General features: G+C 34.2%; 1 protein-coding gene and 1 non-coding gene across 9 annotated transcripts in view; both read right to left on the reverse strand.

The window, feature by feature from the left end:
* BTRC (beta-transducin repeat containing E3 ubiquitin protein ligase) overlaps window positions 1-23,876 on the reverse strand; it is a 154,433-nt gene that overhangs the window by 44,666 nt on the left and 85,891 nt on the right. For all 8 annotated transcript variants that reach the window (XM_045507354.2, XM_045507353.2, XM_010971018.3 and 5 more), the window contains one exon: window positions 17,400-17,489. In XM_045507354.2, the coding sequence (XP_045363310.1) occupies window positions 17,400-17,489 (90 nt within the window). The remainder of the gene's footprint in view (window positions 1-17,399; window positions 17,490-23,876) is intronic.
* Window positions 21,409-21,480, reverse strand: TRNAS-AGA (transfer RNA serine (anticodon AGA)). The gene has a single exon. It is a non-coding gene; the product is annotated as a tRNA-Ser (tRNA).

Below are 23,876 nucleotides of genomic sequence, written 5' to 3' on the forward strand. Positions count from 1 at the left end.
TTCCCAGTATTTAAGGGAAGGTTTTTCAAGAAAACTGTCAATAAATGAATGTATCTCTCTATTAAAAATTCTTTTATTTCATAAGGAGGCAAAATATTATATCAATTTAATACACCAACTTGTTTTATTTAGGGCCAAATCAAAGTAGTAGGGCTACATGAAGAGTCTGAAAACAGGTATGAAAAACCTACTGGGATCCTCTTAATGCTTTATCAAGGTTATAGTAGTCATGATCAGATGGCTGCTGTCCTCTGCCAGTTTCTTTTGGATTCAAAGGCCATCAAGTGTCCTCACGGTCAAGGTGACATATTAGCTACTGTAACAAATAAAAAAAATATGGAAGAGCCCTGGGTCTCAATTTCCATTTGAAAGATTAAGTTTCATTGTTAAGTTACAAACTTAATCTGTGGCATCATCTTCCATGGTGACAGTATTTTTCAATAGTGAGGAAACTAATGGGCCTACATTTTTAAGTAAGTAAAGCTGGAAGAGAGGGCCAATATCAGAATAGACATGGACTAAGAGAGTAACAGTGACCATATGGGGTAGGGTTGAGAAGACAGAATCAAGACATTTTGGAGGATATATTCTTCAGGATAATAGCAGAGGGCCTGCACATGACTTGTGGAGTAAGTAAAAGGAATTACGATTTTAGAGGCAGTACTACACATTACCGACAAGCCTAGGTTCAAGTCCTGTGTCTGCAATGTACAAACTAGCAGACTTGCACAAGCTAGTTACCTTCTTTAAGCCTCAAATTTCTTCACCTGCAAAGGGAAACAATCTCACATATTTCTCAGGGTTGTTAAAAAGAAATAACACGACATTATTTACAAAATGCTAAGCATAGGGACTGGCACATAAATGCTTAATAAAGGTAGCTGTTATCGTTTGCTAGTACGCAGAAACCATCTTAGCAATTTAGGCTGTATCAGGGCCTGCCCATCAAACTTTGAAGCTAAATTTTTAACTGAAACTCCATACCAAATTCTCCGGGAATGGGACTTATGAATTGGAATATTTTAAAATATGCTAACTTGTCTGGCTACCATTAGCTGATATGATTGGGGATAGAACTGTGAAAGAAGAAAGAAAATTTAAGTTGTGACCAGATTGTAAGCAGCTCAGTAGAGCCAGACTCAAAGGCTCTGGAAGAAATCAGAGGAAACTACGACTTAGGGAACTTTTGTGGGGACTGAGTCATCTCATTTAAACAAATATACTGAGGACCTTCTATGTGCAAGTGCCACAGTAGGCGATGCAAAGGTCACAAAGACGGTAAATATTGACAAGTTGATTCTAAAACTTATATCAGAATGCAAATGGCCAAGAATAACCAAGGCAATAATAACAAAGTTAGAGGGCTTACTATCAAAGTTCAAGATCTGACAAAGACCTGTACATATATGGTTATGTGATTTATGACAAAGGAAAATGCAATATAGGGGGAAATACACATTTTAATAAATAGTGCTGACTCAACTGAATATCACGGTAAAAAAAAAAAAAAAAGGCACTCTCACCTCTACCTAATACCACACACACAAATCAAATGGAGTGTGGATCTAAACATGAAAGGTAAAAACAATAAACATTTTAGAAGAAAACATAAGAGAATATCTTCATTATACTGAGGTAGGCACAGATATCTTAAGTAAAACTGCATAAGGCAAATATTAATAAATTGGACTATTTTAAAATTAAGAACCTCTGTTCATCAACAGATATCATTTAGAAGTACAAAGGCAAAGACACTGAAGCAACCTAAATGTCCATCGAGAGATGACTAGATAAAGAAGTTGTAGTATATTTATATAATGGAATACTACTCAGTGATAAAAATGAATAATAATGCTATCTGCAGCAACAGTGATGGACCTGAAGATTGTCATTCTAAATGAAGTAAGCCAGAACGAGAAAGAAAAATACCATATGACATCACTCCTATGTGGATTCTAAAAAAAAGAAAAAAAAGAGGACGCTAAAGAAACTCATCTACAAAACAGAAACAGACTCGCAGACACAGTAAACAATCTTGTGGTTACCAGGGCAGAGGCAGTAGGAAGGGATAAAGTTGGGAATTTGAGATTTGCAAATGATAACCACTATATATATGAAAAGATAAAATATACATTTCTTCTATATAGCACAGGAACTATATTCAATATCTTACAATAACCTTTAACGAAAAAGAATGTGAAAACAAATATATGTACATATATGCAAGACTGGGACATTATGCTGTATACTAGAAACTGACACACTGTAACTGACTATACAAATAAAAAAAAAAGTGCAAAGGCAAGTCACAGAGTAGGAGAAAATATCTGCAACACATATATCAAAGTACTTGTAACCAGAATTTATAAAGAACTCCTACAAATCATTAGGAAAAATATATAAAATCCAATGGAAAAATGGGCAAAAGACTTAAACAGGCATTTTTATATCTAAATGCTCAATCAAAATAAAAAGAAATATTCCATTTTAAGTGTTATATAACATAAGGAAAGTTAAAAAAATGTGACAACAAAGTGAATATACTTAACACTACCAAACCATATGCTTAAAAATGGTTAAGATGGTAAATTTTATGTTATATGAAAATTTCTTACCACAATTAAAAAAAAAACCCCACAACGTGATACTGCTCCACACCACTAGAAGGGTACGATGAAAAATCCAGACAAGTGTTGAATAGAGAGGAAAAAGAACAATGGAACTCTGATTAACTGCTGGAGAGAGTATAAGTTGGTACCACCAGTTTAGAAATTCTAACTCCCCTCCTAGTTACATATCCAGTTGAATACACATATTCACTAGACCAAAAGATATGTACCCCAAAATTTTTTTGTATTTATCAAAATTTGAAAGCAACCCAGATGTTCATCTACAGTAAAATGGATATATAAATGTGGTATATTTACATAATGAAATACTACACATCAATGAGAAGAACAAATTCAGCTATATGCAACAATATGACTCTCAAAAACATATGTTGAGTGAAGTAAGTCAGACAGTAAAGAATATGTACTGTATGATTCCATTTACACAATGTTCAAAAACAGGTAAAACTAATGCATGATGTTAGAAGTGAGGATAATGGATACTTTTGGGAGAGGAATGACAAAGGGGGTGGGAATGGGTTTCTGGTAATGTTATTTTTCTTTCCTTCTTTAAAAAAGAAAAACACTTAGTGGCAGTTACACAGACACGTTCACTTTGCGAAAATTCAATGAGCCAAACTCAGGGTTAACTGAATCCTATATTAGGAACAGATTATTACATTCATAAAAAGAGAAATAAGAGTGAATAAAGTCCTGTTTGGTTACAGATAGATAGTCCTAACTCTTATTTTCTGATAAAGGAAACAGGGAGTTCTATTTAAAAAAAAAAAAAAGATTTAAATTTTTGCCTTGGAACAGCCTTATCCTCTATCTTCACTTGTGACCCTATGGCCACATACAGACAATTGTTCCCATATGCCACTACTCTGAACAAGGTTAGAGCTCCCTCTAGCACTTTTAACTAAGGAAACACCACAGGCCCTTACAGAGCTGACACAGTTTGGTGCTGCCCACAGTTAAATGCAATAAGGCAATTTTTATTTTTAATTTGCTTTAATTGTTGCTATGATATGAATAATTAATAGACTGCCTAAGCCAGTTTTGTGAAGTTCACAATACAGAAAGCCAGGAGAGAAATATCTACCTAGAAAGGAGGCTTAAAAATGGTTATAACTGCTAGAATATTAGAGAATTTGAAACATTTATTCATGATTTGTAGCAACATTATGTCTCACCAACAAAGAAACATGCTACCAAGCACTTCCTACTAAAAAATTCTTCTGCTCTTTATCAATTTTCCTCTCCATGGCTACATAATCACTGTACCTATAATACCGTATAAGAGCAAAGTAGGTCAGTGTTAGGAGAACCTTGCTCTTCGGTGGAGAAGAGGAAGGTTTGGCTGTAAACACTTAACCTAGTTCCATCCATTCTAAAACAAGTATTTATTAGCATTAAATAAGACCCTGGACAATAGAGACCTATTCAAATTGAAGTCTGTATTCTTTCCCCGTGCTTGTAAACTCCCTTCTCCACTGACACCTTAACCATTGGAAATCATGTTATTGATGCCCCCACTCAGCAATGTCTATTGCACATTTGGATATGCCAGAAAGTAAAATTTAGTTATGATGCTGTAATCCTGTACATTCTGGACAGAATTTGAGCAAGCTCTAAATGTTCGATGATTATAATACGCATCATCTGGGAATGCAGCTTCATTTTTCATTGTTGGATTTCAAGTTTTCCCCACCCTGAAATAATAAGTGCTTTTCATTACTTTTGTTAAAATTAATACAAATATAAAACCTGCTAAATAATAAGTTCCTTGAATAAGGAGGGAGAATGAGAGACTGAAAAAGAAGAGAATGTAAAGAGTCACCTTAAAAGTAAATTAATTTTGGCCAAGACTATTATGTGTTATTCATTATTCTGCATTCTAAAGCTAAGAAATAACATATTTGAGTTATAATAAGAAACAAATATTTCCTATAATCTTTTTTTAGCATACAGATCCCTCAGAAAGTACACCTGTAGTTATAGGAAAGTTTAGCAGTTTCCAAGGGAAATTTTTACTTTTTTTTTTTTAAGCATTCTAAATGGAGATTAATACAAGTCGTATGACTTCCTCTCTCATACTCTGATTACGAACAAGCATCCCACTGCCAAAGTCAGTACAGCCTGGACATCAGTCCTGGATCTTTCCCGCATGTACCACAAAGCCATGATGCCAAGTTTTCCACGTAGTTTGGTTTTGCATCATGTCTGCTGGGTCGCACTAACAGGGCCATATTCATTTCAAGGGCAGCTCAAACTAGGGGTGAAATATAGTTTGAAAACAGTTATTCATTAAGCTACTGAGAGTCTCAATCATGAGCTGTATTTTTCCTAAGACAAGATCCATTGTTGCTTCTCTTTCAATTCACCTAGTATCTGCTGGGAGCCATATATTTATGAACTAGAACAAGAATGACAGATCTAAATTAACATGACAGAAAAGCTAGTTGATGCTGCCTCTTGGTTTCTCTACTTCACTCTCTTTTGTGGCATCCAAAGGCTTCAGAACCCTGGCATTAATTAAGCAACAGTTTTATTACACACAATCAAAGCCTGAAAAGAAAAGCCTAACAGACAGCAAGACTCGAGATTACAAGGTTCAATTAACAGTTTTACTTTTTTGTGGTTGCTAATTGAGGTATTTTTAATTTTTATCATCTCATATGGAATGCTAAAAAGGAAAATACTGTAAGTGTGAGGAGACCACAAACCTAAAATGTATTACTGTATCATGATTCTATATAACCAATCTGCATATTTCTGTTTTCCAAATCATGGCTACTTGTTAATAAATTGTTAACATTTAATAGGCACCACAGAGAACTTTTTAGATAATCAGCCCAGATTTGTTACAGCTACCCTAATTTCTATGTACTAAAATTCACAAAACACAATGGTTGAAAGCACATGGCCATGGGGCCAAAGTCTGGGTTCAAATTCCAGTTCTGCAACAAACCTTGGGCAAATTCTTGATATCTCCAAGTTCTAGCTAATCTGTGTGTAAAATGGAGTTGTATGCTTAATGAGATTGTTGTGGGGATTTAAGTGAGAGTGTATATAAAACCCTTAACCCTTAGTGTCTGGCACAATGTAAACATTCAATAAGTAATGGTGCAAAAAGGCCATCAAATTTGATGACACAATCTCTAGATTTTAATACTTTAAATAATATATATCAGACTCAACAAATATAATTTGAGACTCTCCCTCCTGCAAGTGAAAATTTGTCCTATTTAAACTCTACAATGAAGGCAATTTACTTTTGTGTATAACTTGCCTCTTAAAAATAACTTTTACCATTTTCAATTGAGAGGAAGCAGGGAGTAAATAATAGTCCAAATCTCAAATTTTTGAAGTTTCAAGAGAACCAAATAATAGTATTAACTGGATACCAACAGCAACAGTTGACTAAAAAATATAGTTATATAAAGCTCTCACTTAGAATTTACCTTTATTGCATGTTCTCATGTTATAATGTTGAAATAGTGGCTCCTATAGTGTCCTGGGCTAGATGTATTCAAGTTTGTATTACTCAGTACTTAAAGCCTTAAAAAGCACACTTACCTTTTTAATCACTGCAAATGGAACCTACTATAACCTGGATATATGTGACATCTAAACCTATTGCTTTTCAAAATGTAAAATATAAAAAAAATAGCTGTATTTCTTGGACTTATATTCAGAACCTACCTCTTCTCCTTAAGCACCACTCAGAGGGAAAAGTTAAAGAAAACTCCTTCAATCTATCAACTTTAAAGCCTAAAACGACATTGTACTATTACTACCAAAAAACAAAACAAAACACACACACAATATTAAGATTCAAGGAAGTTGATTTTTTTTTTAAGTTCCCTAATTAAACTGTTAGGTTTGTAAGTATTCTAATCACAAGAATAAGAGAAAATACACAAACTGAAAATGAACCTCATACATAGATGTAAATAAAGCCACTCTTTAGGTTGCCCATTAATCCACAAGTGGCATATTCATCTTATTTACAGTATTATACCCCCTGCCATGATATTCCATTATAGAGTCACGCTACACACTCCATAGTTAACACTGTAGGAACCATCTCTTTTTAAACACGGTTTTCTCTCTACATTTCCCTTTTGGCTTGCTCCCAAGGTTGTTTTTCTTTTTTTTAAATCTTCATAATTAAATTTCTTATGCTATTAGATATTTCAAGAAGGTATGGATAAAGTTAAAGAAGTGATGTCTGGTGTACAAAACATAGCTAAATTTATGTTCATTTTCTACAAATATTTCAACATTTCTATTTGTTATGGTCTTAGTGTTCCATGTGAGCAAGTGCTTCTTACATACTTTCACATGTCAACCTTAACTATCAAAAACTTCCATTCTTTCCATTAGAGACTATCCAGGGAGATTTTACACACACACACACACACACACACACACACACACACACACACACACACATTCATGTTTCTTTGCTTTTGGTTTTCATTTGCTTTTGATCAACCTGTTTCACAACTACTCACTCCTGTCCTAAGCTTAAGCTTCTCATGCCTGTCTAAACTGGACAGAGGATTTCAAGGTCCAACTATTAATTCTGATACCCTCATCATGTCTTCACAATCACCAAACTATCTAGAAGCATGCATAAAAATATTTACTGAAGTGTCACCAGATACAGCCTGAGCTTTGAAGCCCTAAGGGACATTTTCTTTTCAATTGATAAAATTAATTATAAAGCTTAACCAGGAAAAATGTTTTTGATATAAAAGGGCTGCCAATATATGCTTACACTCTAAATCCTGTCACAGAGGGTAGGACAAGATCTGAATTCCGAAACAACTTCTCCAATACAATTACTAAGGTATGAGTTACCACCTTGAACCAGTCATATTGAACTCATACCATCCGATCCATTTTATATGTAGAACAATGGAACATAGCCATGAGGTGATCTTAGATCTTTAAAGACCTATGTTTATAAGGTAGGTGATTATTATTGAATAAGCATTTAAACTCACATACTAGAATTATTGACTAGGTAACCCAGAATAGAGATAGTTAAGTTTTCTGAATACAGTCTTTGTGCAGTTCAATCAGAACACAGTATTTTACAGGCACTAAAGGGGAGTAGGGTGAAATGAAGAAATAACACTAGATGTCAAAAGTGCTACAGAAATCAAATGGAGAAAAGCTATAGGTGCTTTGTAGTGTGAGGCCAAGTATAATGGTAGAAGAGATACATAAGGCCTCCAAAGACTTGAATATCAACCAGAGCAAGGACTCTGAATTCAGAGAGATCTGATTCAAAACTTGACTGTATAGCTTAGAGGTGTGGAAACTTGGAGAAGTTTTAACATCTCTAAGCTTCGGGTTTCTTATCTGTAAAGTCAGGGTAATATTATCCATCTCATCAGGTTCACATACTGACTGAAACAGATAACATAGATAGCACAAAAGTGCCTAAACAACGGGGCTTAATAAGTATTAATGTATTCTCTCTCCTCTTTAAATTTTTTAGTACAAAAGTAAAAATAAAAAATAAAGGTCTTTCATCCTGAAGATACACAAGAAAAACAAACATTAAAAATTCCTTATATAGGAACATATTCCAAACTAAAAATTGAGGTGGATGAGGCACTTAGAAAGGATTATTATAGCCTCAGAGATACAGCTGATTCCATACATAAGAACTTTAAATAAGGGTGTATTAGGTGGATTCCAGAAAATGAGACTAATGAAAATTCCCCTAAAGATGATATTTTGGATTAGTAGAATTTAGGGTGACTTGGCAATTCTAGCTCTGTTAGGAAATTAAAAAGGCGTTTCTTGGTCATTCAGCCAGTTAGACATTTCTGTTATTACTAGTATAAACAAATTTTTTTTAAAAAGATGCCCTCAAAAAAAGAGACATCTATTTTAACACTGATCTTAAGAAACAAATCCTGCTGGAAAAGAACTCTAACAACTAGAACAAATATTGGCAAGATCATAAAGTCAGATGGAATTTTAGAATTGTAGGAAAAGGGAAAAATACAATTTTATTTTTGTAGAAACCTGGTACAGAGAATAGTCATTTAAATTCATAGCTCATTTGCTTTACAAGCTGAAGTCATGACACAAGAATAAAATTTTACATGTATGGATCCTGAGCTCATGGGTACTGAAAGGTTCAAAAGGAGAGCTTGGGTTTCACAAGCTTTGTAAGTGATCTATTTACACCATATGACTAAGAACATATTTATTCATGGAGAGCTTATGAGCCCAGGCTTCTGGAACTGTCAAACTAGGAGAAAGAAGAATGAAAAGCCACAAAAGTCCATAAAAGCTGTAAGAATTAAAACAAAAACAAAAACAAAAACAAAAACAGTAACCAACCAACCAACAAAAACCCTCTCTTCCAGATTAAGGAATACAAAGGTTATCATGCAAAATCCTAACAAGTGGGCTTTAAAATATTAATATGTACAGTAGCAACATTCTCTTAAAAGAGTATGGTGGGAAGTCCTAGAAACATTTAATATTAAGTCACTGATCCCAATACAGATACACATAAATCTAAAGGAATATTTTCAGGAAAAGCTCATTATCAGGAAAAAAAAAAAAAACAAAACCCAAAACCCAAAAATCAGGTTTCTGATAGAATTCCAAGAGCTATACTAAAGATTTTTTTTTTGGAGGGGGTAAGCAGAGAGATAGTGAGTACTGAGTTTGTTCTGAGTTTTGCAAAGAAGTATAATATTAGGGACTTATATTCTGCAAATACAGTACCTTAGGGCTACAAGGCTAGAATTTCCATTAGTTATACATATTTATAAAAAAAAAAAGTCCTACTAACTATGAGAAAAGATTAGCTTACACCTAACCTGAATATTCTGGCCTATATTTCAGGCTCTTTCTTGCTAATTCTATACTCAGATGAGTACCACCAGAATACTGGCTTTTACATATTGATACTTTAAATAAACGCCGAAGTCAAATCCCTGCTAATATCAAGAAAAAAAATTTATTTTATATATCTTTGGAAGATATCTAGATTCATTTACATAGCCTACATTATTTTCCTTGCTTTTACAGTAAGTCACTAAGCTTAAAATATAAACTCTAAAATGGCCTCATATACTTTCCCAAAGTTAAAGCCTACCAAAGAAGGACCAGAAAACAGGCACTGATTTAGTAGAGAATATTGGCCCATTAATATCTTCCATAGCCTTATACCATATTTCCCAATATTATAGGGATGATTAACAAGGTTATAATTTTAGTATAACTGAGCTTTAAATGAATGAATCAGCCTTTAGTCTCAGTTATTGCATAGACTTTCCCTCCTCTTCCTCCTGTAAACCCCATTCATTGATATTCAATTCTCAATTATATAAATTGAAATAACACAGCCCCCAACATGGAGAAATCAATGGCATAGGGGAAAAAAACCAAACAGTGAATTTCCTAATAAACAGAATAAGAAAAGGAACATAATTTAAATATACTATAGCTTACTGCCTTAATGATGGCCCTCTTTTAAATAATTCAAAATGACACTAGTCTTCCAAAACCAGAAAACTTGCATGCTACTTGCAAAGAAAACTCTAAATTGGAGGGGTTGGAGGCTGATAAGGCAGATCTTCCTAAAATTTACTTTTTCTGGTTATCTGATCTTTTAAAAAATCAGAAGTTAAAACCCAGAATGCAATGGCAAAGAAAGTGTGCTGGTAATCAAATGGCCCCTGATAGAATTACAGTCTATAGATCATTAATACATCAACCATATTTGTGATAATACTTTGAAAAGTAGGCAGTATTTCTTCTTTTTTAAAATGGAGCTAAAATTGGTACATAACATATTAGTTTCAAGTGTATAAGTGGTATTTCTTAAAGTCTGTAAACCAGCTCTAGAATGGAAACACAATGCCTTCAATAAAAGTATGATGTAAAACCCTAAGATTTTTTTCCCCCTTTTTAGGAATCGTTCCTGGCCTTGTGCAGCTGTAGTATTGCCTTCATCATTCCCTCCATTTCCAGTCTTGCTAATTAAAAGGTTGATCACAGAACAATGCTCTTCTCATTAATTTCACTGTTCCGATTGGGCAGGATCCCTGCTTACCCCACCTGATCTTTTCACACTGGTGAAGTTAATGTGACAGGAGCCCGAAGATGGATTACCTGCTGCCATATTGCCCATCGCCTCCAATCAGGAGCTATCTGTGTAAACTGATTGTTCTAATTTGCTCTCATTATTTTTACAATATCAGGAGAAAATAACGCACACAGCTCACTGTCAAAGCCATGAAAATCAGCCATTAGTTAAAGCCAGACACTGAGTGGCTTTATTAGAGGCACTGCAGTTTATTGATGTAGCTCCAGTCAAACAAGCCAGCATTTGCTTCAGTAGAAGGAAATGTTTATACTGAAAGTAAATATTTATTGTAATAATACCCACAGCAACATGATATTTTGAAGAATTCTGTTCTTATTTCATAAGCTTAGTTTTGACACAAATTAACAACAATGAAGAGCTGGGTTGGCATAAGAAAGTAGATAACATTTAATACACACTCAGTAGCATGAAAATCTGTCTATTAATGCAAATCTATGAACACTCTTCACCTCCTATGCCTCGAATAATAAGAAAACTCTATTCTTTGACTACAAATGCTAATCAATCAATAAATAATACAAGTTCTACTTTGTTCTACACCACAACAAATATTTTTCAAAAACAGAAATTTTATGACTTAGGAATCAAAATGATTTCTATAATGATCATACAGGTATAGATTTAAATAAAAACTGTATTCTTGAATAATGTAAGAGTTCAATAAGAAAGATTACTAATCCGAGTATCATAGAAATTCACAATATATTTCAGAATTGGAAAATAAGCATGGTAAAGTCAGCCAAGCAAACAACAAGCTAGGTTTTAAGAGATGGTTTCTTAAAACAGAAGATAGAATTCTGGACAAAGGTTTGATAGTCAATTAGAGAATATCTTTAAAAGATTTGTCCTGGACACAAAGAAAATATATTTTCCCATTGTAAATAAAATGCTAAACTCTAGAAGAAAATAGATTTAAACTTGGCATTTCCAGGCTTGCCTGGCTAAGAACAATTCTGTAAAAATGTTAGCTAAATGCTGCTTGAACAGCATTTAGGGGGCTGGAGGAAGGTATAAATAATAGAAACTGATGCCTTTTAAATAAAGGAATTTAATCCACACATTCTACCCCATACCCACCACCCCCTTTAGTATTACAAGGAAACATGGCTTCCTCCTGTTTTCTTTCTATACCAAGATTCCTAGGTAATGTAAAGGCAAGAGTATGCCCTTCTTGCTGCTCCCCTTTTAATGGCCACTTTTCTTTTTCTAAGAAACGTGTGCCACGCTTTTTTCCTTAAAATTCCTGCACTAAAAAACTGCACCATACTGCACTCCGCAAAACGTGCTGATGGCGCCAATTACAAGCCCCCAGCCGAATGCTCCAGCCCCCACCATTCGGGCAGATTTATGCGGACTCTTGCCGACGTTATTACAAGTCAGAGTTTATTGGGAAATTGTTACATTATGCGGAGTGTCTAACAAATTGCTTATGCTGCTATAATTGGATTACAACAGCCGCTTGCTCCCACCGGTAAGATTAGGCAAGTAGGACTCCTGCCGATCTCTGAGCGTTAGCAGTAATTTTATTTGCCTTGCCTCTCTCTTTCCTAACAACATGCCTCTCTCCCTGCCAGCTGTCTGCTGAAAAGGCACAGGCTTGTTCCTTGGCCCTAACAATGCAATTACAGCCCCGCAGATCGCACTGTTTGTGCATTAAGTACAGAGCCAAAACGAGGCGAATTGATCGTTTGACTTTTGGAGAAACCATGTGATCTGTCGGTGCGGGCGATCCGACATGCATCAGCAGGCAATACTGCAGTCAGTTCTCGATGAAGAACTTTCTTCCTTCACCCTCTCTCTCCCAATCTTTCCTTTTCACCGAGGAAGACATTTACTGGGCTCATCTCATGCTAATCTAGATCAATCCACAAAGACAAACTCAATCTTATTAGCTCCCTGGCTAGACAGAAATGTGAATAGGTTCTAGCATCTTGAAGTGTCTCAGTCAGATATATCAGTGGTTCCCAACAGTTGAACCTCTGCTGCTATCTAAAAAAAGGTTCATAAAGAGTTCACTGAAGAAAAGAAGTGTACAGCAACACTGTAGTTCAAAAGAACTATAGAAAGTTTTATGTTCTGGCAAATAAAACTGCCTTGGAAATGTTTCTTATATGCTCTATCTATTCAAGAAGCCATGAAGAAATGAGCACAGAAACCTGTGTCCTGCCTTTCTCCACAGATCTGCTCTGCTGGAAGATGCTGGAGGCCAACGTGCAGAACTGCCGCTGACTTCAGCCTTAAAAACAGTCAATCTGATTTCCACTCAGGGCAAAGTTTTAACCATATTTTGTTGACAGCTTTTAGTTCCTGTTTCTTTTTCTTGTATGTTTAACAATGAGTGCAGGTAGCAAGGAGACTGTGTAAGCAGTTACTTTGACTGTAGGCCATAGTTCACGAAGATTCTCAATGCAGTCTGGTTTTTATTTTTAATTTTTTTAAATTAACTCTCTTGAAATGGTTGAAAATGACTTTGAATTTTACCAATTTTAATACAGGCCAGGATTCCTGTTTACACTTTTCCCTCCAGCAGCATATGCTACTTAGGGATCCTGAAGCTGATTACACAACAAATGTGCAGTCAATCTGCTGATCCATTTTGGTGCAACACGCCTGTATTCTTAGATATCACACACAGCTAGAGAGTTACGTATTCTTGATTCTTAAGCTGACAAACACGCAACTCTCGTCTGAAACGAGGGTCCTCGATTCTATGACGTCAAAGTGAGCTTGGAAAAATCACTTTACTAGTATTTCTCAGAACCTCTCTATAATCCCCATTAACACTCTTTCAATTCATATGAACACTTGAAAGAAAAAATATTACTGAACTTTATTTCTGCTTTTTTAACACAGCAATAAGCCTAATGTGTGATATTTCAGGGTTTTTCCTACAACATCAGCCTCAATAGTATGGTTAAATCTTAATATATTCCCCACAAAGCTACTGCTTAGACCCAACAGAGGAGAACAGAAAGGACCATCTGACATGCTACTTGTGGAACAGTATATTAAAGAAGCCTGTTAACATGTAGTTTAAAACTCAAAAGAAACTCTGAACAGCTGAAAAGCCTTATAAATAGCGCAGACCCAGAGGAAGTGCAAACGTCTGCATTGTGAATTGTAGATCTTAATTACCGACAATGGCTGGTACAGCAAGTAGCAGGGAAAAAAAGTGAAACAGTTGCACTGTTCATGGTTGGCAATAATTCTTCAGGAAAATATTTACTATCAATCAGTTATGAGAAAAGGGACTCTGTGCTCGTAAAACAGCACGTTGCTTCTCATACCAGGACCATTTTGCTTCAGCATAATCTGAATTTAAACAGCTTGTTTCCTGCGGATATAATTTTGGAAATAAATAAAACAAGTCTTCTATCAAAATCTGGAGTAAGTGGAAAGGAACATCACATTTTTCTGTCTCAGTCATTTGCAAACAGATTATTAGTCTGAAGTAAAAAACAATAACAACAAACAACAACAACTACAATAGAGAACACATCTACAAAGCCCTATGGAAGGGGTTTATTTTCTAAACATAAAGTAGAACTTCTCCTCTCCCAAGCAGGAATCTAGGCAGATAAACTCAGAACAATTCAATTTTAACTGTATGTGTATGTGTGTGTGGAAGGGTAAATGAGGGAAAAGCCTGAGACCAAATTTTTTTTCAATAATATTTCAATAAAGTCAATAAAAAGATAACATAAAACTAATGCTCTTCATTTTTCCAGTTAGCTTTTTTTACCAATTAAAAAATGTCATGAAAGTTGACAATTAGATACAACATGATTATTGATTTTAAAGACTAAGTTGGCAGTCAATACTGACTGTCCATTTAAAGCTACAATAAACACAGAGCTTATCATGTTCCAAACACAAATCTCACAAACTATACGGCTGTTAATTAGTAAGAAGGCAGGCTTTGGAAGAAATAAAAGATACCTCAATGCCTCCAAATATTACTTGAATTAAGTTATACTACAAAATAATTCCTCCATTTTTATTTCAAAACATTTTCTTAAGATCCAATCTTCAAGTTAGAAATTAAGAAAATTATTATTAACCTAGGGTGGCTGTAGTTTGCCTTACAACTTTGTTTTCTTATGTTCTAAAGAGGACCAGGGTCTCTTTTCACAGGCCTATTGTAAAGCATTTATTGTAAGATATCTCAGGCAAAGCCGAGTCATATACAATGTACTATAAGGGATCCAAATATTAACAACACTGCTATTTTTAAAGGGACTAAACTGGTATTAATATCTTCTCTAAAAATAATATAAACAATATTCAATAATAAGGTCTTAGATTTTAATTACTATCTCCATCCAAGCTAAAGTCACTCTTATCAGAATTAGTTGCTTTGAATTAATGGACAAAAATGGTTGATATCACTCTATTATAACAGGGGGAGGGTGTAGCTCAGTGGTAGAGGGCATACAGTTGCTTTCACATGGAGGTGATTGGACATTCAAGGCCACTTTGGAGCACAATCTGAATCAACAACAGACTATGTTGTACCAAGTTAAAAACTACTGCATCTATATCAAGTACAGCAGGTGAAACTATTCATTTAAGGGCTACAGGTGAAAAGCAAGAAACAGGGCTAAGCTTAAAAAGCTACAAAAATAATGGCAAGTCTAACTTTCAAAGGTCAAGCAACAAATGAGGCCAATAGAAACAGCACAGAATCATGAGATATATATAACACATGTAAATAATAAAGGGAAAATTCTTTTCCTATTCCTGTGTTATCGGTACCTCACTGGAGGCTGTCACAGAAAAGAAATTTTTTCAGCTACATGTTTTTATTTGCCATTGACCAACTGATTATTTGGCTCAAATCTGAAGCAATGAACCAGAAGACAAAGACGTGGACCAATAAAAGGAACCAGAAAGTTAGTTTCAATAGAGTTCCAACAGAAAATGATAGAAATCATTATTAAATTAGGGTGTTTAAGGAGATGATGGAAGGATATAGGTGGCAGAATAATGTTAAAATAAACAAGAATGGGATGAGAGGGTCACCATCTGGGAGCAAAGGAAACAGACTGATGAGCAGCAATGAGCAAACTTATTTCCTCACCCAAGAGCATAGAAGAAATTATGCCATTGTGCCAGATGCCACAAGATTTTTAAACATGCACCACTGAAGTAGAGGGTAGGAGAAAAAAAATCATACAGATACACACCAACATAACTACATAGCTTACAGATCCTGGCTTACAAAGTATTGAGAAAACAAAAGGAACAGATGCTCACTTGGCCAGCTCTCAATGAAACTCATTAAAATCGTCACCCTGTCCTTGGATCGGTGCTCATGCTAAGATTTTACCTTGTTTAGCCAGAAGTCACTCACTTGTGATGAAACTGAGAACAGCGTGGCCAAAAAAGGAAAAAAAATTATTTTTAAAAGGCCCAAATTATTGGTCCCTCATCTCAATGTACAAATGCTGGATACAAAATAAGGTCAATCAGCATTTGCTAGTTGTGACAAAATGACTGAAAAACATACCTATATGTAATTTATAATACTTATCTTTTGTAGCAGATTATTAATATAATCTAATTTAAGAGACATTTAACTGATTAACTCTATCTTTTTTCATTATAATTTTAAATAAATTCTGATTTCTTACATGGATCATTTCCAATGGTTATATTTTGTATGACATACTTTCAGTTGATAAACTAGGAAACTACTATAGAAATTACTTCATGTTTTAAGAAATAAAAATAATAAAAAATATTGTTGTCCTCTGATTTTTGTAGCAAAGAATGGAGACTGCGTAATACCAAGCCTGGCTCTAATAATAAAAGTAAGTAACAGGGAGACTGAGTGTATAATAAAATAGATTAAACTAGTTAAAGTTGGCAATGTTGTCACAGTGACAAATCCCTGAATAGTTCCAAAAGGCAATAATTTTGCAGATATGCAGAGTGAAAGTCTAGAAACAGAGACGACACTGGAATTTTACTTATTCCTGGAATAATCAAAATGGCTACTTAAATTTAGGTCAAAGTTCCTGAGTAAAACTAGAGATACATGGAAAACCTGAGGTATAGCAGATACAATTATTAGATCATAAATCTCTAATACATAAGATTATTTTTGTGTCTAGACTACAGATTCGGCACACATTTATATATAAGAAACAAGTAGCTCCACATGCATGATTAAACATACTTGTCCAATCAGATCAAGATCACCAAAAGCAGTGTCTTTATCAATAGCCACTCAATAAATAATAATAGTGATATAAAAATTTGATTTCTATAGTATATTTCACAATCCTTACAATGGTGTACTCTATACTTAATTACATTTAAAAACCACCAACAAAATTATAATTGTAAAATTTTTCACAAATATTATTTGTAATAATCCCATAACTAGTATCAAGCAACAACTGTGAATTAGACTAAAATGCAACCAAAACACAAAATTGAAAAATCTGCTGCAACTGCAGAGATGGAGACTCCAACCTGCAACCTGCTTTGGATAAAATGATGCCTGCTGTATTATTTTCTAAATATAAAATCTTATAATAGTCTTTAATAGCAATACTGAGTAAAGATATTCATAGATAAATCATTGTTATGATGTGGTATAATATATACTGATGTGGAATATTACTTACTTTGGCCACACAATTTTCAGTCTTCATAGCAGTGCTTGCTAGACATACTGTCTCTTGATTTAAGCAGAGTCTGGCACAGCTGTTGTAAGTCTGTAAAGAAAAAATTTTGGTTTAAATATTGAAATACTGTCATACAGTTTTCAAATTCTCCCTATTCCTCAAAATCAACACATAAATAGATCCCATGTATGAATTCCAGATTTATGGGAGCAAAGAGATAAGGTAGACAGGAAAAGTAAAGTGAGAGATCAAAAGAGCCACTGAAGTGCCCATGAACAAGTATGTGAGAGCAGCAGTGATTTCACTATATGTATGAAAGGTAGGGGTGTTAGTTATTCAAAAATTGGTAAAGAACTTGAATAGACATTTATCCAAGAAGATATACAAATGGCCAAGAAGCACATGAAAAGATGCTCCACATCACTAATCATTAGAGCAATGCAAATCAAAACTACAATGAGATACCAACTCACACCCATTAGGATGGTTACAGTAAAAACAAACAGAAAACAACAAGTGTTGGTCAGGATGTGGAGAAACTGGAACCCTTGTGCACTGTTAGTGGGAATGTTAAATGGTAAAGCCACTGTGGAAAAAAGTATGGTGGTGGTTTCTCAAAACATTAAAAATAGAATTGCCATATGATCAAACAATTCTACTTCTGGGTATATACCCCAAAAAACTGAAAGCAGAGTCTTGATGAGATATTTGTACATCTGTGTTCACAGCAGCATTACCTGTAATAGCTAAAATATGCAAGTAACCCAGCATCCACTGATGGATGAACAGATAAGCAAAACGTGGTAGGTACACATTCAGCCTTAAAAACGAAAGAAATTCTGACATGTACTACAACATGAATGAAACCTAAGGACATTATGCCATGTGAATATATAGCCAGTCACAAAAAGACAAATACTGTATGATTCCACTTATATGAGATACTTAGTCAAAAATCATAGATACAGAAAGTAGAATGGTGGTTTCCAGGGGCTGGGAGAAGGGGAGAATAGGGAGTGACTGTTTAATGAGTACAGTTTCAGTTTTACAAGATGTTAAAGAGTTATGGGGATGGATGGGGGTGATGGTTACACAACAGTGTGAATGTATTTAACACCACTGAACGGTATATTTAAAAACAGCTAAGACAATAAATGTTGTTACGTGTGTTTTACCACAATTAAAAAAAATCCACTGATTATACTTTATGGTACTCAAACTGCCCAATATATTAATAAGAATGTTTCCTTTTAGTCTTAAGTTTTAACTGATGGTAGAAGTCATGGCTCTCAAACATTAGTGCACATCAGAATCAAGTAGAGGGCTTATTAAAACACAGACTGCTAAGTCTCATCCCCAGAGCTTCTGAGAATTTGCATTTTTAACAAGTTCCCCGTTGATGTTGGTGCTGCTGGTCTACAGACACTCTTGAGAACTTATAGTATAAATATGCATGTTGAAATTAAAGAGAAAAATCTTAAGACACAGGCGATCTCTTATAACAGTAATGGAACTATTTTTTAAAATTCTATAGATTTACAGAATAGTTGCAAAAATTGATATGAGTTCCTATATACCCTTCCCCAGCTACCCTTTATGTTGATGTCTTAAACCAGAGAATTCTGCTCAATTCTGTTGTGAACCTGAAACTGCTCTAAAAGAATAAAGTGTATTAAACAACAACAACAATCAGAGAACATTTATCAAAACTAAGGAATTAACTTGGTACAATATAAAGTTAAGAACTTATTTAAGTTTCACCACGTTTCCCACTAACATCCTTTTTTTGTTCAGGATCTAATCCAAGATCCCACGTTGCGTTTAGTTGTCATGTATCCTTAGTTTCCTCTAATCTGTGACAATTCCTCAGTCTTTGCTTGTCTTTCATGATTTTGACTTCTGAAGAGTACTGATTAATCTATAGACTGTTCCTCGATTTGGGTTTGTCTCGTGTTTTTTCATGATCAGACTGAGATTATACATTATTGGGAAGGATACCACAGAGGTGATGTGCCCTTCTCAATGTATCAAGACAGGAGGTATACGTTGTTATTTCTGGTGTTGTTAACCTTGATCACTTGCCTACAGCTGTGTCTGCCAAAATTCTCCATTATAAGCTTATTATTTTTCCTTTAGGAAATACTGAATATATTGGGGAAAATAATTTATGTCTATACAAATAATCTGTTTCTGCTTCAACTTTTGTCTGCTTATTTCAGCATCTGTTGGTGGATCTTGCCTATGGTAATTTTTCTGTAGTGTTCTAATGATGATTTTTAAATTTCTCTTTCCTTCTATATTTATTGATTGGAATTTTGTAAGGAAGAGCTATGATTTCTCCCCCTATTTATTTATATATTCATGTATGTATTTATTTATATCAGCAATGGATGCATAAGCATTTTAAATAATTCATTTTTGGTAAATTATCAATCTCTGGAAAAAGTAGACAGATAAAAATAAAATTTGAGAAAATGGGGGAAAAATAACAAAATTGTTTTATCACTTAAACAAGTTAAACTTTAAAAAATGTATCCATATAATTGTTTAAAGTTGAAATTATTTCAAAACATATTTTTTATTTTTATTTTTTTCAAAAAAAACATGTATTTTAAAAGAATAAACTGGATCATTTGACATTGTGTACAGAGACTATTGGTACAGGTATATTCTGGGCTCAGGGTTCAGTGCTCCTTTTGCAACTACTGACACCACAAATGTTTACTATTCATGTACAGACAAAACAATTTTTAAAAAATAAAACTTACTGTGTTTTTAAGACATTTATGAAGCAATTGGTATATACTGAATAAAATAAAACTTTAAGCCAAAGAGTTCTGGTTCCAATAATGGCAGAGATGTTTACATTGGATTAACCCTTCTCAGATAAAAATTATAAACCACAGAAAAAAAATTTTACAATAATAAAGGCAGCAGAGATTGACCAAAAGTAGGCAGAAATTGGGGGGAGAAGTGGACTGATTTTGAAAGAGGAGAATTACACTGAGTGAGATCCATGTTTATGTGCTTTTTCCCTCAGGGTACTCACCAGTCTACTTCGTGCAGGGTGAGTAAAATTCAATTAGAAAGCCATAGTCTATTGGCTTGACATATAAAATGATGGAGCTCAGTGCTGCTATAGTGGAAGGAAATTGAGAAAAGAAATAGAAAATAGAAAGCCATGGAGCAGGGAGGAAGCATCCAAACATGCATATTATTTCCCTCAAAACCGTGGCTAACCCTCAAACTACTTACATGAATGGGAGACTCCAAAAATTCCAATGGAAAGTAATAGCTAGAAGACTGAAAGATCTGAGCAGAGATTCCAGTGACTGCCCATGAGGGGAGACAGGGTTTACAATTTGATTTCTACTAAGTTAGAGGGACTTAAGCATCTCAAACTTCTCAATGAAAACTTAGAAAGACCCTGCATTTAGACTAAAGATTAAGTCTTAGAACTAAGAGATGTGCCTCAGGACTAGAGGCAATACCAAAACACCTGCCCTAACAAACATAAAACCAAGACTTTGTAAAGTCAGAAAGTTAATTAGAGAAAGATAAAAGAAACCAGAGTTTCCATGATGTATTGTTTATAATGTCCATTATATAATCAAAACATACTAGACATGAGAAGCCAATAAATGGGACCCATAGTCAAGAGAAAAAGAAACCAACAGAAAATGACCCTGAGATGATCTAGTTGTGGGAATCAGTACATAAAGGCTCTATGGAAGTTATAATAAATATGTCCAACAACTTAATGATATGATCACAATGAGTAACCAGATTGAAATTTTTACAATTAAATAAAAAACTAAAATGAACAAAACATAAGCTCTAGAATGGAAAACTATATTACCTGAAATTTAAAATGTACTGAATGGGCTTAAAAGCAGATTGGACATAGTATAAGAAATGACCGATGAACTTAAAATTGACAGATCAATTGATTTTGTTTTATTTTTCTTTTGGGGGGGCAGTAATTAGGTTTTTATTTATTTATTTTTAGTGAAAGTACTGGGGATTGAACCCAGGACGTTGTACGTTCTAGGCACACACTCTACCACTGAGCTATACCCTCCCCCCTCAGATCAACTGAAATTATTTGAAGAATAGATAAAGTAAAAGAAAAAAATGAACAGAGTCTCAGTCGTCCATGGGACAACTTTCAATGATCTAATGTACGTGTAACCGAAGACCCAGAAGAGAGGTGAAAATGGGGCACAAAAAGTTATAAAAATAGTGATCAAATATTTCTCAAATTTGGTGACAACCACTGGCTTATTGATCTAAGATTAGTGAATTTCAGGGAGATTAAATACAAAAAACAAACAAACAAGACCTAGGCCCAACAGTCAAAACTGCTGAAAATCAACAACAAAGACAAAACTATAAAAGCAGCCAAATTAAAAATGGATTCTACATTCATAGGAAAAACAATATAAATAACGCTAAACTTTTCACCATAAACAATGATGGCCAGAAGACAAGGGAACAAGATTTTTAAAGTGCTGAAAGGAAAAAACTCAAACCAAGTTTCTTACTATTAGAAAAGAGAATTACAAATATGAAAAGGGAGAAATTTAAAACAAACTCTGTGGTACTGGATTGGAACTGGAGGTATCAATGTGAACTCATGGTTTTCAAAATATATAAATACAGACGTAAAATAAGAGTTAATGTTTAAATCTTGGCTTCTAAATACCATTCTGCACTAAAAGGAACCATAGCACCACGGAGAAATGGTTGATTTTAGAACTGGACAGGGAAAACACAAGATGAACTTGGAAATACTGAGGGAATGATGGACATATGTCAGAGTGGCACAGATGCCAACATAAGTGACCTCTCATTTGCCCAACATGGAATAGAGTATTAAAATAAAAGATATTAATAGATTATCTGTTGAATAAAACAGTACACCATTTCTTGAAAGACACAAATTACCAAAACTGACACGATACGAAACAGAAAATCTAGATACCTCCGTATCTACTGAAGAAACTGAAATTATTAAAAACCATTCCACATAAATTTAACATTTAAACAAATCTTCCCACAAAGAGAACTTCTGGCCCATACATTTTCACTGGTGAATTCTGTTAAATATTAAGGAAGAAATAACACCAGGATGAGATACAAACACTTCTGCAAAATGGAGGAGGAAGGAAAGACTATTCAACTCATTCTATAAGGCCAACATAACCCTGACACCAAAACATGACAAAGACTTTAGAAAGAAAACTGCAGACCAATATACCTCATGAACACAGACATAAAAATTCTTAATAAAGTCAATTAATGTAATTCTCCATATTAACAGAATAGGAGGGAGGATGCATTTGACAAAAGTAAACACTCATTCATGATTAAAAAAAAAAAGACCTCAGCAAGCTAGGAATAAAAGGTAACTTTCTCAGTCCCACAAAGGGCATCTAAAAAATTTCAACTAACAACATATTTAGTGGTGAAAGACTTAATACCGTCCCTCAATTGGGAACAAGGCAAAGATGTCCACTTACCACACCTATTAAACGTTGTATTAGAGGCTATAGCCATTGAAATAAAGCAAGAAAAAGAAACAAGGCAAATAGGTTGGAAAAGAAGAAATAAAATGGTCTCTATTCACAAATGACAGGAAACAAGGTCAACAGTCAAAAACCAATTATGTATGTATATTCTAACAACAAAAAATCAGAGAATGAGAAAAATTCACAACAGCAACAAAAAACATTAAAAATTTAGGAATATAGCTAACTATGTGCAATAAATATACATTGAAAACTAAAAATACTGCTTAGAAAAACTAAAAAAGACAGAGTTATAGACGATGTTTGCAGACTGGTAGGTTCAATATTAAGAGGTTAATTCTACTCAAATGGATATGTAGTTTCAAAAAAGAAAATCCAAATCAACACCCACAGACTTCTTTTTAATAGAAATTCTATCTTGATTCTAAAATTTATATAGAAATGCAAAGTGTCTAGAATAGTCAAAACAATATCAAAAATAAAAATATGGAGGACTCATACTACCTGATTTCAAGACTTATTAAAGCTACAATAATCAAGACAGTGTAGTATTTGGTGCAAGGACAGATGCTTCTAAAAAGACAGAGGACCCTGAGCTTCTCCTCTGTGTCATGCAGGGACTTAAGTAGGAGTTGGCTAGTGCCTCCGTCACTGTTACCCTTTGCTCTGCAACCAGCAGCAAACAGCCTCTTTTCCATGAGGTTCAGAAATAGACATTTGAACAGCCAACTGATTTTTAACAAAGGCACCTATGTAATTCAATGGAGGAAAGGAAAATCTTTTCAATATTTCCAAAACAACTGAATAAAAAAGTATGGGGAAAACAATGAGCCCCAAAATCCAATTCACAGCATGTGTAAGAATTAATTTGAAATGGATCAGACTTAAAGGTAAAAACTAAAACTTAGAAAGCTTCTAAAACAAAACCTAGAATATCTTCACAATC

This window comes from Camelus bactrianus, chromosome 11 (assembly GCF_048773025.1).
Source record: "Camelus bactrianus isolate YW-2024 breed Bactrian camel chromosome 11, ASM4877302v1, whole genome shotgun sequence".
In the NCBI taxonomy this organism is placed as follows: Eukaryota; Metazoa; Chordata; class Mammalia; order Artiodactyla; family Camelidae; genus Camelus; species Camelus bactrianus.